This window comes from Odocoileus virginianus, unplaced genomic scaffold (genome assembly GCF_023699985.2).
Source record: "Odocoileus virginianus isolate 20LAN1187 ecotype Illinois unplaced genomic scaffold, Ovbor_1.2 Unplaced_Contig_11, whole genome shotgun sequence".
NCBI lineage: Eukaryota > Metazoa > Chordata > Mammalia > Artiodactyla > Cervidae > Odocoileus > Odocoileus virginianus.
The window spans coordinates 2,334,210-2,348,355 of NW_027224328.1; the positions used below are offsets into that span (position 1 = coordinate 2,334,210).

A 14,146-nucleotide genomic window follows, 5' to 3' on the forward strand; every position below is an offset into this window, starting at 1 on the left:
TATTTATAACAAATATGTTTATTAATTCATTTGTATACTTCTCAAAAAATCAAAAGGTTCTGAGTGTCTATGCTTTCTGTGCCACTCTGATATTTTTGTTTTAACTCTAGACTAGATTCTTCTTTCATGAAGTCATTTTTCAGTTTCTGCCAAGAAAAAGAAAAAGAGTTATGAATAACTAAATTGACAGTAGAATAGACAGGCAGATTGTGAATCTGGAACGTTACTGAGATGTGCAAACCTCATCAGTTTTCTTTTAACCTCCTTCTTCTGGGTTTTAAGCACAGATAGGCTTCTCACACAAGCATGAGGAAGACATGGTGCAGTTATCTATTCCGACAGTGTGCATGCCTGCATACACACATTTCCCCTGGAAATTCATACTTGGCTTTGGTAGACGCCACTCACTGTTAAAATAAAGTAACATTACTTTAGAACATGATGTGTGAAATTTATTATACCTGGCACTGTAGGGAACTCAGGGGAGTAAAGGCACTTGCTCTCCCTCTTTTCAAAGAACTCATACGCTGGTATATACAAAAAGAGATAGGCATATGATAAGTAAGTTTCACAAAATGTGGTAATTATTTGTAAGTGTTGGCTTCCCTGATAGCTCAGTTGGTAAAGAATCCCCCTGCAATGCAGGAGACCCCGGTTCAATTCCTGGGTCAGGAAGATCCGCTGGAGAAGGGATAGGCTGCCCACTCCAGTATTCTTGGGCTTCCCTTGTGGCTCAGCTGGTAAAGAATCCACCTGCAATGTGGGAGACCTGAGTTCGATCCCTGGGTTGGGAAGATCCCCTGAAGAAGGGCATGGCAACCCACTCCAGTATTCTGGCCTGGAGAATTCCATGGACAGTCCATGGGGTCTCAAAGAGTCGGACAGGACTGAGCGACTTTCACTTTTACTTTATTGTTCAAAATGTTTGTTCTTTTTTTTCTGTAACAGTTTATGGAAAAACCCGAGCAAACTTTTGGCCAATCCAATATTTTATATGTGGGAAAAGGTACAATACACCTGTATAAAGAAGAAGAAACTGGTCCAGTTGGGAAAATTATGGCAATAGCAGGAAAGACAGGACATATGATCGGGACACAGAATAAAGTTTAAGTATAGATCAGCACAACTACAATATTGTAAAGTAATTAGCCTCCAATTAATTAATTAATTAAAAAAGAAGAAAACACTTTCATGTACAGTTGCAGCTGGAATGGGAATATTTTACTTGTAAATATGCTAGATATAAAAGCTAGCCAGAATTACTAACAAAATTCAGAAAATATATATGTGTATATATATATATATATATATATATATATATACTATGCATGCATGCATGCTACGTTGCTTCAGTCGCTTCCGACTCTGTGTGACCCCATAGATGGCAGCCCACCAGGCTCCTCTGTCCACAGGATTCTCTAGGCAAGAATACTGGAGTGGGTTGCCATTTCCTTCTCCCATATATATATATATATATGTATATATATACATATATACACATACACACATATATGTATATTTGTGTGTGAGAGAGAGCATGTGCATGTATGCGTCTATGGATCCTTAAACAACGTGGATTTCAACTACTCTGTTCTACTGTATGAAGATTTTGTTCAATAGCAAATACTACAGTATTATAGGATCCATGGCTAGTTTAACATGTAGTTTTAAAGGGCCAATTAAAACTTCTAAGCAGATTTTCTTCTACACGGAGGAGTTGGTGTCCCTAACCTGCTCTACATTGTTCAAGGATCAGCTGTATATATACTATGCTGGGACAGTTGCCTCTGCTCTGATACATTCATCTTACTTCAATTTATAAAATCATGACTGGCAGAAATGCTAGTGGGAAGATGCTACCAAACATTCTGGTTGAATTTAATCCTTTACTAAAGATCTAGATTATAAAGAATATTCTAGTTCAATGTCAATAAAATGACTTTTCATCCACTCTAGAACAAAACTGTTTGTTAATACTATCTGAAAAAAAAGGCAAAGCTTATTTACTGAATTGCTAAAAGCATAGTACATTTCTTTTAAAAATACCAAAAGAACTAGAAAGAAATCCTGAACTGTGTTGGAAAAATTAAATTGCCAAAATAGTTCATACATTATTTCATTTATTAATTCAACATATCTATTTAATGTTCTATGTTCCAAACATTGTACAAGGTTTGAAGTAGAGGGAACCCTTCAACTCACAAAATTCTAATAATTAAAATGATCAACCATAAAAGTTAAAATAGATTAAAAATTTGATGCATTAGTACAGCAATTTCAGGAAAATATTTGCTTATGTTTACAAACAAAATATTCATAAAAACTGTGAAATATTTAAGGGGGATATATGATGACTAAAATTATTTAAATATTAAATTTTAGTGTACGATGAATGATATTAAAACCAGTGATAAAAAATGAATCATTTAAGCAGTGCTCTGACAATTGATTGCCTAATTGAAATACACATAGAGAGACAGATATAATTACATCTACATTTGAACACACATGTACCTGCTTCAGCTTTCTCCTTCATGCCTTTATGTGTTAAGATAAATTTCAAATGAATAAAAAATCTCATTTTATTTAAATATTAACCATCTGTTCATATGATAAAAACAAATAAAGAATGAATTATTAAAGGAAAAAATTGGAACACTGTGCCTGCAAGAGAAGTTACAAACAATATACAAGAAATCTTAAAAGAAATAAACAGATAAATAGGATAAAACTGTCAAAAGTACTGATATTATAAGTTAGAAGAAAAATAGTCTTACTAAATATCAGAATAATATAACCTAACGGAACAAAGTAAAAATAATTGGCTATCAAGATTATCAATCTTATTCTCTAAGATTGGCACATGGTGATGAACGAGCTTGAAATATTTTTTCCTGACATAGTTGTCTAATGCAGTGTTTCTGAATATCAACTGAAAAATATGCCTTTAAAACCAAAAATAAGCCCAAATTATTTGGATGAGAAATGACAATTCTATACTTGTTCCCAATAAAAATACCAGAGAGGTACTCAGATTCATACTTATGATATTCTTTCCCATAATTATATTTCTTATCTGAAATTGTAATCATTCAGGTCATCTAATAATAAGGATATACTTACACTAATTATAAAATATCTAAATGACTTAATGATTTACAAAATTGCTGGCAATATAATAGGAAATAACAAAAGCGAGAAGTAAAGAGGACTAAATTTGATCCCTAATAATCTCTATTTCCTCAAAACTCTTTGGGTCAGACATTGGAAAAGGAGTAAGGCATTGGATTATGTAGTAGAAACTTACAGGCCAGAAGAAGGAAGAGAACCATCCTCCCACTTCCATTCATTGTCCTCTTCCTTATAAGACAGGCCAAGCCAAGTGTGGTTTACTGCAAGTAACTTCAGAATACACTGCATGGAAACAGAATGCACGAAGCTGTTAACACTAAAAGTCCATTAGACATAAAAATACAAAACTTGTGTCTCAGTTCAGTTCAGTTCAGTCACTCAGTTGTGTCTGACTCTTTGCGACCCCATGGACTGCAGCTTCCCTGTCCTGTGTCTAAAGAATCATAAAATAAGAATCTAAAAAACTTGTGTCTAAAGAATCATAAAAAAATGCAGTATATATATGCCCACTGATAAATGAAACATTGAAAAAATATTTGAGTTCTTCAGTGTCTGTGCATTTTCTCAAGCCAGGAATTAAACACAAAGAAGAAAAAAAAGAAAGCTAATCATTTTTGTTGTTGTTTTTTAGCTTAGTCTCAGTAATGAAAAGGGTTTTTATTTCCCCAGTGTATTTTAGAAATATTTAAGTTGTAAAAAGAAAGGGCATAGTGTTAGCTGTATTTTATCTACTTTTTAAACTTACACAAATTTTCTAAAATTTATTGCACAAATACACGCACTTGGTTTTAGAAGTCAAGTGATGATAAATATATATCTTTATATATCTTCCAGAGGTGAGTAACTGCTCTTATTTTCCGATGACTTCCTATTTTATGAAGCCAGAGTTTTTAGTCTCATGCTCTATTTTCTTACCTCTTTCTCCTTTTGATATAGTTACTTCACAATTTTTGGCTTGTGTTTTAATACTTTTATCAGGTTAATATTATTTTTTTCTGAGCCAAATAGTAAGTGATGATATAACAGAAAAATTTCTATTGAAGAGGACACCACACCAATATATGAATCACTTTATTATTTGACCATATATTCAACTCTGTGCCTGTTCTTAGAGCTTGAGATATACCACTGAACAAAAATGAGAAAAATCCCTGCATTTGGGGGCTATAGGCCAGATAGAAGTTAACAACATACATATAAATGATATGATATATAAGAAGGTGACAAGTGCTATAACAATGAAAACAGGGTAAGAATGCCTACAAGTGAAGTGGAGAGGTCGAGGGGTGGGGTGGGCACTGATACACAGACTGCAATTTTAAGTAGGGGTGTCAGGGCAGGTCTCATTAAGAAGGTGACAAGTGTATAAACAGTTGAAGGAAAAGAAGCAGTTCACCATGGTTGTATCAGAGAGAAGAATATCACATGCAGTGAAGTGAAAAGTGTTAGTTGCTCAGTCTTATTGGACTCTTTGCGACCCCATGGACTGTAACCTACCAGGTTCCTCTGTCCATGGGATTCTCCAGACAAGAATACTGGAGTGGGTTGCCATTCCCTTCTCCAGGGGATCTTCCCGACCCAGGGATAGAACCTAGGTCTCCTGCACTGCAGACAGATTCTTTATCCTCTGAACCAATAGGGAAGAGGGAACAGCAAATGCAATGTTTCCGCAGTGAATGTGTGCGTGTATGTTAGTAAAGAAAGGTGGAGCACTCGAGAAAGATGAGTGGAAATGCAGCGGGAGAACACCCTTTACTCTGATCGCAGAGCTGCCTGTGAGCCCTTCCTTCCACTGGTGGCTACTAAACATGTATGTCCTAGAAGTAAAGAACAAAATATAATCTCACCATCAATCTACTCCTTTCTGTCTTTAAAAATGTAGCATTCAAAGAGACACACAGATCAGAACAATTCCACCAAGAAACTGTTTCCACGGTCTGGTGGTAGCAGTGGTCTCTGTGTTGTACCCAGTGACTCAGAGGAGATCCACACCCTTCTCCTAGGAAAGAAAATATAACTCAGAGCCCACATAACCTACCAAACAAAGCCTTATGTCTTCACACTTCCCTGATTAAAAGAATGAGGTCGTTATTAAAAATTATTGTCAACTCAGAATTGTTTCACTTCCAATTTACCTCCTTTTGCATTTAGTTCTTCATTCTGGTCTTGGAGCCTCTCAAGTATTTCTATATAAGACAATGAGACTTAATATTAGAGAAGATCACACATTTCATCTGATTTTGTACTGTTTCAAGAGCCATAATAATAACAATGGTCAAGTAGCACAGTGTACAGATAATTTTAGTCCAGTTCCCTTCCCTATTTAATTAGCTTCATCTCTGCCTGAAGTAATCAGGTGATTAGAAATCAGCCTTTTAAAACACACAATTTAGTGATTATAGTCAGCAGTACAGTATTTTAAGCTCAAAGTTGCTTAAGGAATAGATATCAATTATTGTCAACACAATAAATGAAATGATAACTATGTGCCATATTTATAGTAACCATATTGTGATATACAAATATTTCAAAACCACAGGTTGTACAGCTCAGAATTATACAAAGTCACCTGTTAATCATATTTCAATAAAAAAAAGAAACCAGGCTTTTAACATGATGAATCACTAATGGATTCTCAGATTGTTCAATTAATTATTCAATATAGGTTCCATATCTCAAAGGAAAAAGCTAAGATTTTAACGCGAGGCCTTTGTAAAATACTTATTTAGACTATTTTTATATTATAATTTAATAGTATAAATAAATAATAAATAAATAGCTTAAAAGAAGACTTATGATTATTATTATAAACACTCCCTCCTTAGGAAGCACTTAGAAACTATGAAAATGCCATTGATTTACAGATATTTGCATTCTTCAATTTTCATGCTCCCTGAACATCTTGCACATACCTCTGCTGCACACTTTGAAACTTTTGCTTATGTTTGATTTATATGTTTTCTCTAAGCTTCCCAAGGGCAGGATTCATATTGTGTTTATCATTGATCACCAGCCAAGTGGCTGGCACCTGGTGTGCAATGAATAAATGTGAAAGCTTAGCTGAGTGAACTAGTTAACTAATACAAGAAGATATATTTGGTAAATGTGAGACTCCTGCAGTTTCAGAAGATCAATGAAGAATTAAAAAACAAACAAACAAGAAGCCATCGAAACCACCATGCTGCTGTATAAACTCTTTTTGTATCATGCAACCAACCATCTTATGCCTGCAACAAGAAAAACAATCTAGCATTCTGTAAAGATAATTTGTTCTAGCTCTAAAAATACCTTTATTTTGGTCAACAACGTTTTTAACATGAAGAAATATTTTTTCTTTGTTTTGGAAAGACTCAATCCGTTGGTTAAAGCTCTTCATCTTGCTCTCTGATTCCTGAACACTTTGAAAGTCTAGAACAAGAATTCCAGATGAGTATAAAAGATATGCTCAGTTGTAAAATGGTAGAGTATTAGACTGTAAAGCTTAATTTTTATAGTATATACTTAATAAAGTTCCCAATAAATGTTTTAACAAATATAATAAGATATTTAGCTAAATATGTTTTCATTTATCCACTGTTATTTTTAAAGTCTACACCTAAACCTAAAATGTCATCCAAGTTCCTTGTAAGATTGAATGCATGCTTATATCAACAGAAAAATGCTTCAGCTGAATTAAAACAGATGACAACGACAAAAGCCAAGTCTCAAATAAATCTTTTGGCATCATGACTTGATGTAATGTGTAGAATTTCACTTTCTAACCAAATTTTAAAATTCTGAATTTCAAACTAATGTTATCAATGTGAAATCACTATACTTAACTAGTTGTGAACAATTTTAACACTAATTAAAATATTCTGCTGATCTAATTTAGGATGCTAGAGAAATGGGCAGTATGAAGAAGTTGCAAAATAAGTTACTTTTTATTTTCAGAGTAAAGACAGTTATAAATTCATTGAGCTTGATAGTAGGTTGCAGTTTTCATAATAATATAGAATCAATCACTACTATGAATATCTTTTGCGGTAATTTCAATAATATAATCTCCTCGGAAAAATGTGATTATTGAGAGCTCACAAGGTTAAATTCATTCATAAAGTAAAAAGTTGTAATAGTTTTATGTCATTTTTTTGCTTTTCTCCATTCAGTATGGCAATAAAACATTTACCAAAAACTGTTATCTGGAAATGATTTAAAGAAATATGACAATCTGACAACCAGTCTATTATTTCTTTTTCCCCAATTAATTGGACTTACACTGGTAACCAAAGAATCCACACAACATCAAAAGCAGCAGGCTGAAGATTCCCAGGATCACAGTAATTATTCCATAGAGAGAGAAGGGAAAACGAGAAGCTAAGAAAGAGAGTAAGTGAAAAATCAGAGATAAGTAAGCTCCTGTTACTTGAAGATTAATATCATTATTTTAATGTTATTGTTTAAGTGCTGTATATTTTATGAAAAATAATACCCAATGTGTGAATTACTGTAAACTATTAGGCTGAATAAGAGAGAAAAAAGTATTTTAGAGGATGTACAGAAAAGAATTAATGTAGCAGACCTGATTTCTATCCTCAAAGGCCCGCTTACAAAGTTGGCCATGGCTGGTATCTGGACTAGATTTCAGTAGAGTTTCCACAACCACTAATTGACAGGAATGGCTCACCTTGTCTTCTCTGCTTGTCCAAACAATATAGCTTTTGCTTCCTTCAAGAAGTCTAGAATTTTGTTACATGCCAGCCAAATGCTACCTATGGGATTAACCCCCTAATAAACTCTGAACATTGATTCTCTAATGAGTTTCCCTGGTTGTAAACATTTGACACATTGTCACGAATTATTGCTGGGGAAATTCCTGTGACCAGTGTGACTCTACTGGGAGAGGACTCTAGGAAGATTGAGCCTGGTCTTCCCCACACTTCACTTCATGCACATTTTCCCTTTGCTGATTCTGCTTGTTATCCTTCCATTGTCATAAATCTCAGCTACAAGTACAACTCTATAGGGTCCTGTGAGTTCTAGTGAATCATGAAGCCTGAGCATGTCTTTACGGACTTACAGTGCAGGTAAAAAATTTACATATAAGTACTGTTAAAATTATCCTTAAATACTAGGCACAAACTTTCAGTTCAGACTACATTACCCTCATTAATACAATCAGATAGAGAAATGCTTATCAATATTAAATCCATGCTATTATTAAGATAGAACTCTTTTTTAAAACTTGATGACTTGTAGTATATTCCCTTGATGTGTGCATGCTAAGTCACTTCAGTCGTTTTGGACTCTTTGTGACTCTATGGACTGGAGCCCATCAGGCTCCTCTGTCCATGACCTTCTGCAGGGAAGAATAATGGAGTGGGTTGTCTTCCCTCCTCCAGGGAATCTTCCTGACCTGAATCTCTTATGTTTCCTGCATTGGCAAGCAGATTCTTTACCACTAGCACCCCCTGGGAAGCCCCATTCCTAAAGAATTACTATAAATCTTAGTGAATGTTTTAAATGGACAATATTTGATTTTAGGTGAAACAATATCTATAATTTACTCAATTTCACAAAAGTATATGCTTCATCCCCACATTCTAGAAATTAAACTTTCAGAGATCATTGTTAGTAGTCTTTTGTTGGTAAGTTTATTTCCCTCCAAAACAAGTGTATAAATTCTAGTGTAAAAAAAGGTATTTCTTTTTTTCTTTTTGTACTTCTGAAACAAAATGAAAAGCTGCCATCAAAAGAAATAGCTATTTTCATAACTAATATCCAAATCATTTATTCAACTTTCTGTATAATATGACCTGGGCTTCCCTGGTAGTTCAGATGGTAAAGCATCTGCCTACAATGCGGGAGACTTGGGTTCGATCCCTGGATTGGAAAGATCCCCTGGAAAAGGAAATGGCAACCCACTCCAGTTTTCATGCCTGGAAAATCCCATGGACCGAGGAGCCTGGTGGGCTACAGTCCATGAGGTCACAAAGAGTTAGACACAACTGAGTGACTTTACTTCCTGGTGTGATTATCAACCAGAGGAAAGTTTGACTCTCAGGGGACAATATTAAATGTCTGGAGACATTCTAGATGTGATAACTGAGGATCAGGTAGGACTGATATCTAGTGCATAGGTGTCAAAAAAGATGCTAAACATCTTAAAGTCACTAACCAATGCCCCACAACCAAGAGTTATCTAGCCCAAAATGTCCTTAGAGCTGAGGTTGAGAAACTCTTTTCTATTAAATGATGTTGCTTAATTATGGTCAAAAAGAGGCATCATGTAATAGGGTTTTACCTTTCTTTGTCTTTTTTACAAATTTTCTGAGTTTTAAAACTTGATCAAGTTCTCTGTTCCATGTAAGAAAACAATTCTAAATTTGGACCATGACTTCTTCCATCTTTAACTATGCTCCTTCATATATGAAAACTTCAAATCTCTCTGTCAGAAAATACACTTTTGTTTTATTCCTATATATGTTCTAAACATTTTCATCTCCATATTTTTTCTAAATTTTAAAATTTCCAAATAGTAACAATTAGCGAAACATAAAATGGAAGGTGTACCTAAAGATACCAAAGAGAGACCATAAATGAGTAACCTCTAGTATATCTACTTTACCGTTCACATTGGTGTGCTCAGGAATTGGACGCCATTCATCCTCAGTAGGAGGAGGAGGAGGAAGGGCAAGAGGTGGTTCCACGTCCACAATAGGGATGGCCTCTGTCTGCTCTGTATTTTCTTATAGCACAGAAAATATATCATAGCTTTATGACTTTGTAAAACAAATGAGATTAGAATTTAAGACCCTATTACTATTTCCAAAGATCCCTAGAAATACAGATATTGTAGAAATAAAATCAAAAATACTCAAATCACATTTCCACTCAACAGCCCATCCAGCTTTCCTAAAAGTATTTAAGCTGGTTGATTACACCTTGGATAGAGTCAAGAAATAAGATAATTATTTTGTAAATATATTTAAAAGCACTCTTTCAGGTAATCTGGGAATATTAAAACTATAATGCTCCTAGAATAATCATAAACAGCACTTATAACAAATAAAAACAACCAAAATTGTATTTTCACTAAAATGGCATAGGTCATTTAGATTTTAAAAGAAAAGATACCTGGATGTTGTTCATAGTCTGAAGCATCTGACATTCTAGAGCCTTTTGGATTATTTATTTATCCCAAGTGTGAAGAAGAGCTTACAAAGATGTTGGCAGGTGAATGAAGAGTTATCTCTTCCACTTTCTTCCTAGAGTTGATGAGAAGACCAGACACAGCCTCAAGCCGCTACTTACAGTTGTATGCAACTAACTAAATTTGGCAAAAAAACCACAGAGGAAATGTGAATCTATAACTGGATATTTTCTAATAGGTATACAGAAATAAAAGTCACCCCTACTTAACTAAACTATATACAACCAGCCTTTAAGTATCATCTGGCTTGTTCAGGTAATAGGCCATTGCTCCAGAAATTAATTAGGAAAAGCCATTATCATAAGTAATATAACTGAGTATTCTAGAGTGAAATGTCTCATGAAACTTGAGTATAAAGTAAGTGAAGATACAAACGTAAGGAAACTAATTAGGAAAAGGAATAACACTGGAAATAACATCCATTCATCAAAGGCACTTGTAGATGGAAATCACATAGTAAAATCTATATGTCCAAATAGTGACAAATTGGCTTGGAGTTTTTGATACTACCCCCACCCAACTTTGTTTCAAAGGAAAAGCAAATTCTATTCACATAAATATGGTTGGGTTAGCCACCGAAATTGACCTTTTACTCTTCACTGCTCAACTGAAAAAAAGTTCAATATTTGCAGTGGGAATAAATAGATACTGTACGCACAGAAAAATAGACATAAGATTTTTCTCATTGGGTTTATAACCTCATAGACACTAATGTATGTTTAAGTCTGGTTGAAAACACACAAGATACCTCAGATACAGGCAGTGGTAATGTTTCCCATCCTCCTATGTCCAGTTCAGATCAAATGGTTTTACAAGTAATCCTAAAAATTGATCATATTTTATCTTTTAATGTATGAAATGCAAGATTGGTTGACTAAAAAGAATACTATAACCTCACTCTTCAAAGATCTCAGTAAAGCCAGGGATGGAGAAAGCAGAGACTTCATAAAAAATATTCCACACTGACTTTCTGCCTATATTGCAATTCAATTTTATTTTGTCTACTTTCTAGCTCTAAATTTAAAAATCTGATTGTGTTGCTTTGGGTCAGGATTAAGATAAGTAGGAAAAAAGAAAAAGTATTAATCATTAATGTGTGAATATCACTTATAAGCAAATGTGAAAATATTATATAGACATACACAGCATCCTATTCTTGGGTAGTTCTATTATATTAGCATGAAATAAATTTTATTGTACTATAGCCCTGTGATATGATTAACCACATCTCCACTTGGGTGGTTATGTATCCATGTGTTTCAAAGAGAAATAGTTAGAAGGAAGGTTCTAATAAGTTTTGTTATGTTTAGGAGCAAAAACCAAGTAGCAAAGTAGTGGGCACTTATAATAGCATATAAAAAAGGGAAAAAGAAAGGAAAATGAGGGGGAACAATATAAAAAGAATAATAAAAAACAAGAAGAAACAAGATATGCAATTATGTTTAATTCATATGAATATAGAAAATTAGTGACATTGGTGATCACAAGCAAATGGACTGTAGGTAAGAGAAAAAGATAGTTCACATTTATTTATTAGGCCTCATATTATATTGCATATTTATTTATCATGTTTTAAAAGAAATTCTAATAGATATAGGGAAATAAAAGCAAACAGTGATTTGGCATTAAAAAATTCATGTTGTGAACAAATTTTATTAAAGAACACTCATGACAGTACTATATTTGAGAACCAGAAATATTAAGAAATATATATCCATAAACTAGGGATTGGTTAAAAATGGTCAGAAAAAATAAACAGACATTTTTCCAAAGACATGCAGATGACCAACATGGAAAGGTACTGAACATCACTAATAAATAGGGAAATTTAAATCAAAACCACAATAAGATAACATCTCACCACTGTTAGAATGGCTAACAGTGGAATGGCTAGAAAGACAAGAGAGAAGAGGTATTGGTGAAGAAAGGAGAAAAGGATAAGCTTTCGCACTGTTGGTGGGAATAAAAATGTATGTGGCACTATGGAAAACAGTATGGAGATTTCTCAAAAATTAAAAATAGAACTGCTATACGATCCAGAAATTTCACTTCTGGGTGTATAACCAAAGGTAGTGGAAACAGGAATATGAACAGATATCTTTACTATTATGTTCATTGTAGCATTGTTTATTAACATTAATGGCCAAAATATGGAAAACAGTACAAGTGATATATACTATATATGTGTAATTAAATATTATATAACAAATATTTATAACTGTATAAGATCCCCTGGAGAAGAGATAGGCTACACACTTCAGTAATCTTCGGCTCCCGTGGTGGCTCAGATGGTAAAGAATCTGCCTGTGAAATTGAACTGGGAGCTAATTCCTAAAGAGAAAAATTGCTTTCAAGAAAAAAGGCATATGGGAAAGAAGAAAAAGCAAATTCATATATTTCACAACACATATTATTAAAGTACTTTATATATTGATTGCAGCCAAAGGATAGTTGTTCTTTAGGTTTAATTTAATGCCATTATTAAGAAAAAATGAGGTATAATTTTCCATTGGTAGTCCAGGAAATAACCTAGAAAACAGTGAAATTCTCCTATATATACACATAGTGTTTTGTTTCAAAGGCTTCAATATCTGAGGATAGTTTATCTGAAATTATGTAAAGGATTACCAATAAATATCTATCAGAGTAATGGTACTTTTCCTCCTGAATATATAGAACAATGGAGAAGGGAATGACAACTTACTCCAGTATTCTTGCCTGGAGAATCCCATGGACAGAGGAGCCTAGTGGACTACAGTCCAAGGGGTCACAAGAGTCGGACGTGACTGAGTGACTAACACACACACACACACACATACAATACAATTTTTTATTTTATATTTTTTTATTGCTACCATTATTCTAGCTTTTTAAAGAAATTACTGAGGACGTTTTAGAGTTTATTTGAAAACTAGTGCCACACAATCCTACAATTTTCACCACTTTGCAAAAAAGACAATGGGGAGATAGCTTCAAAATTGCTCTCTTAGATATTCATATAGTTAAGATGGTTATCTATTAACACTCTCTGATGATCAACCAGTGTGTCTTAGATTGTCACCTACCACTTGATTGTGCCATGAAAAATGGATTCTGCTCTATAAACTAATCAATTGTCATGCAAATATTGGCAGAGGCCCATAAGATAAAGAACAAAAATGGGTCAGATTATAGGTCAATTAATAAAAAACATACCCTTGGAGAAGGAAAGCAAAATTTTATAGTGGTTAAGAAGGAAAAAAGATGTCACAATTTCTAGACTCTCAACCCTGTTGATAAGTAATTTAACTGCAATTGAATGGTTACTAGAGCCCATGTACAGCAGGGCAATTTTCAAAGTGGGAAAGTAGTTATTGAAAAGAATGATTCAGGTATAGATGACCTTATTTGCAAAGCAAAAGTAGAGAGACAGATGTAGAGAATAAATGTATAATTATCAAGGAGGGAAGGGGAGTGGGAGGAATCGGGAGACTGGGATTGACATATTTAAACTACTGACACTATGTATAAAATAAATAACTAATGAGAACCACCTGCATAGCACAGAGAGCTCTGCTCGGTGCTCTGTGGTGAGTGAGTGGGAAAGAAATCCAAACAAGAGGGGCTGCTGCTGCTGCTGCTGCTAAGTCACGTCAGTCGTGTCCGACTCTGTGTGACCCCATAGACGGCAGCCCACCAGGCTCCCGTCCCTGGGATTCTCCAGGCAAGAGCTCTGCAGTGGGTTGCCATTTCCTTCTCCAGTGCATGAAAGTGAAAAGTGAAAGTGAAGTCGCTCAGTCGTGTCTGACTCTTCGTGACCCCATGGACTGCAGCCTACCAGGC

The 14,146-nt window shown here is 34.3% G+C and overlaps 2 protein-coding genes across 2 annotated transcripts in view; one reads left to right on the top strand and one right to left on the bottom strand.

Moving 5' to 3' along the window:
- LOC110149162 (killer cell lectin-like receptor 6) lies at positions 1-10,422 on the bottom strand. Its single transcript, XM_020911537.2, has 9 exons — positions 10,249-10,422; positions 9,740-9,859; positions 7,390-7,488; positions 6,421-6,540; positions 5,268-5,318; positions 4,980-5,131; positions 3,308-3,414; positions 242-407; positions 1-146 (listed from the first exon to the last, which is right to left on the bottom strand). Exons 1-8 carry the CDS (start codon positions 10,280-10,282, stop codon positions 278-280), a joined length of 813 nt encoding a protein of 270 aa, XP_020767196.2. The 5' UTR covers positions 10,283-10,422; the 3' UTR covers positions 1-146; positions 242-277.
- The window catches only part of LOC110149163 (natural killer cells antigen CD94-like), a 22,609-nt gene continuing 17,610 nt past the window's right edge, over positions 9,148-14,146 (top strand). Inside the window, exon 1 of the mRNA XM_020911538.2 lies at positions 9,148-9,227. The gene's annotated coding sequence lies outside the window, so the exon portion shown is untranslated. The remainder of the gene's footprint in view (positions 9,228-14,146) is intronic.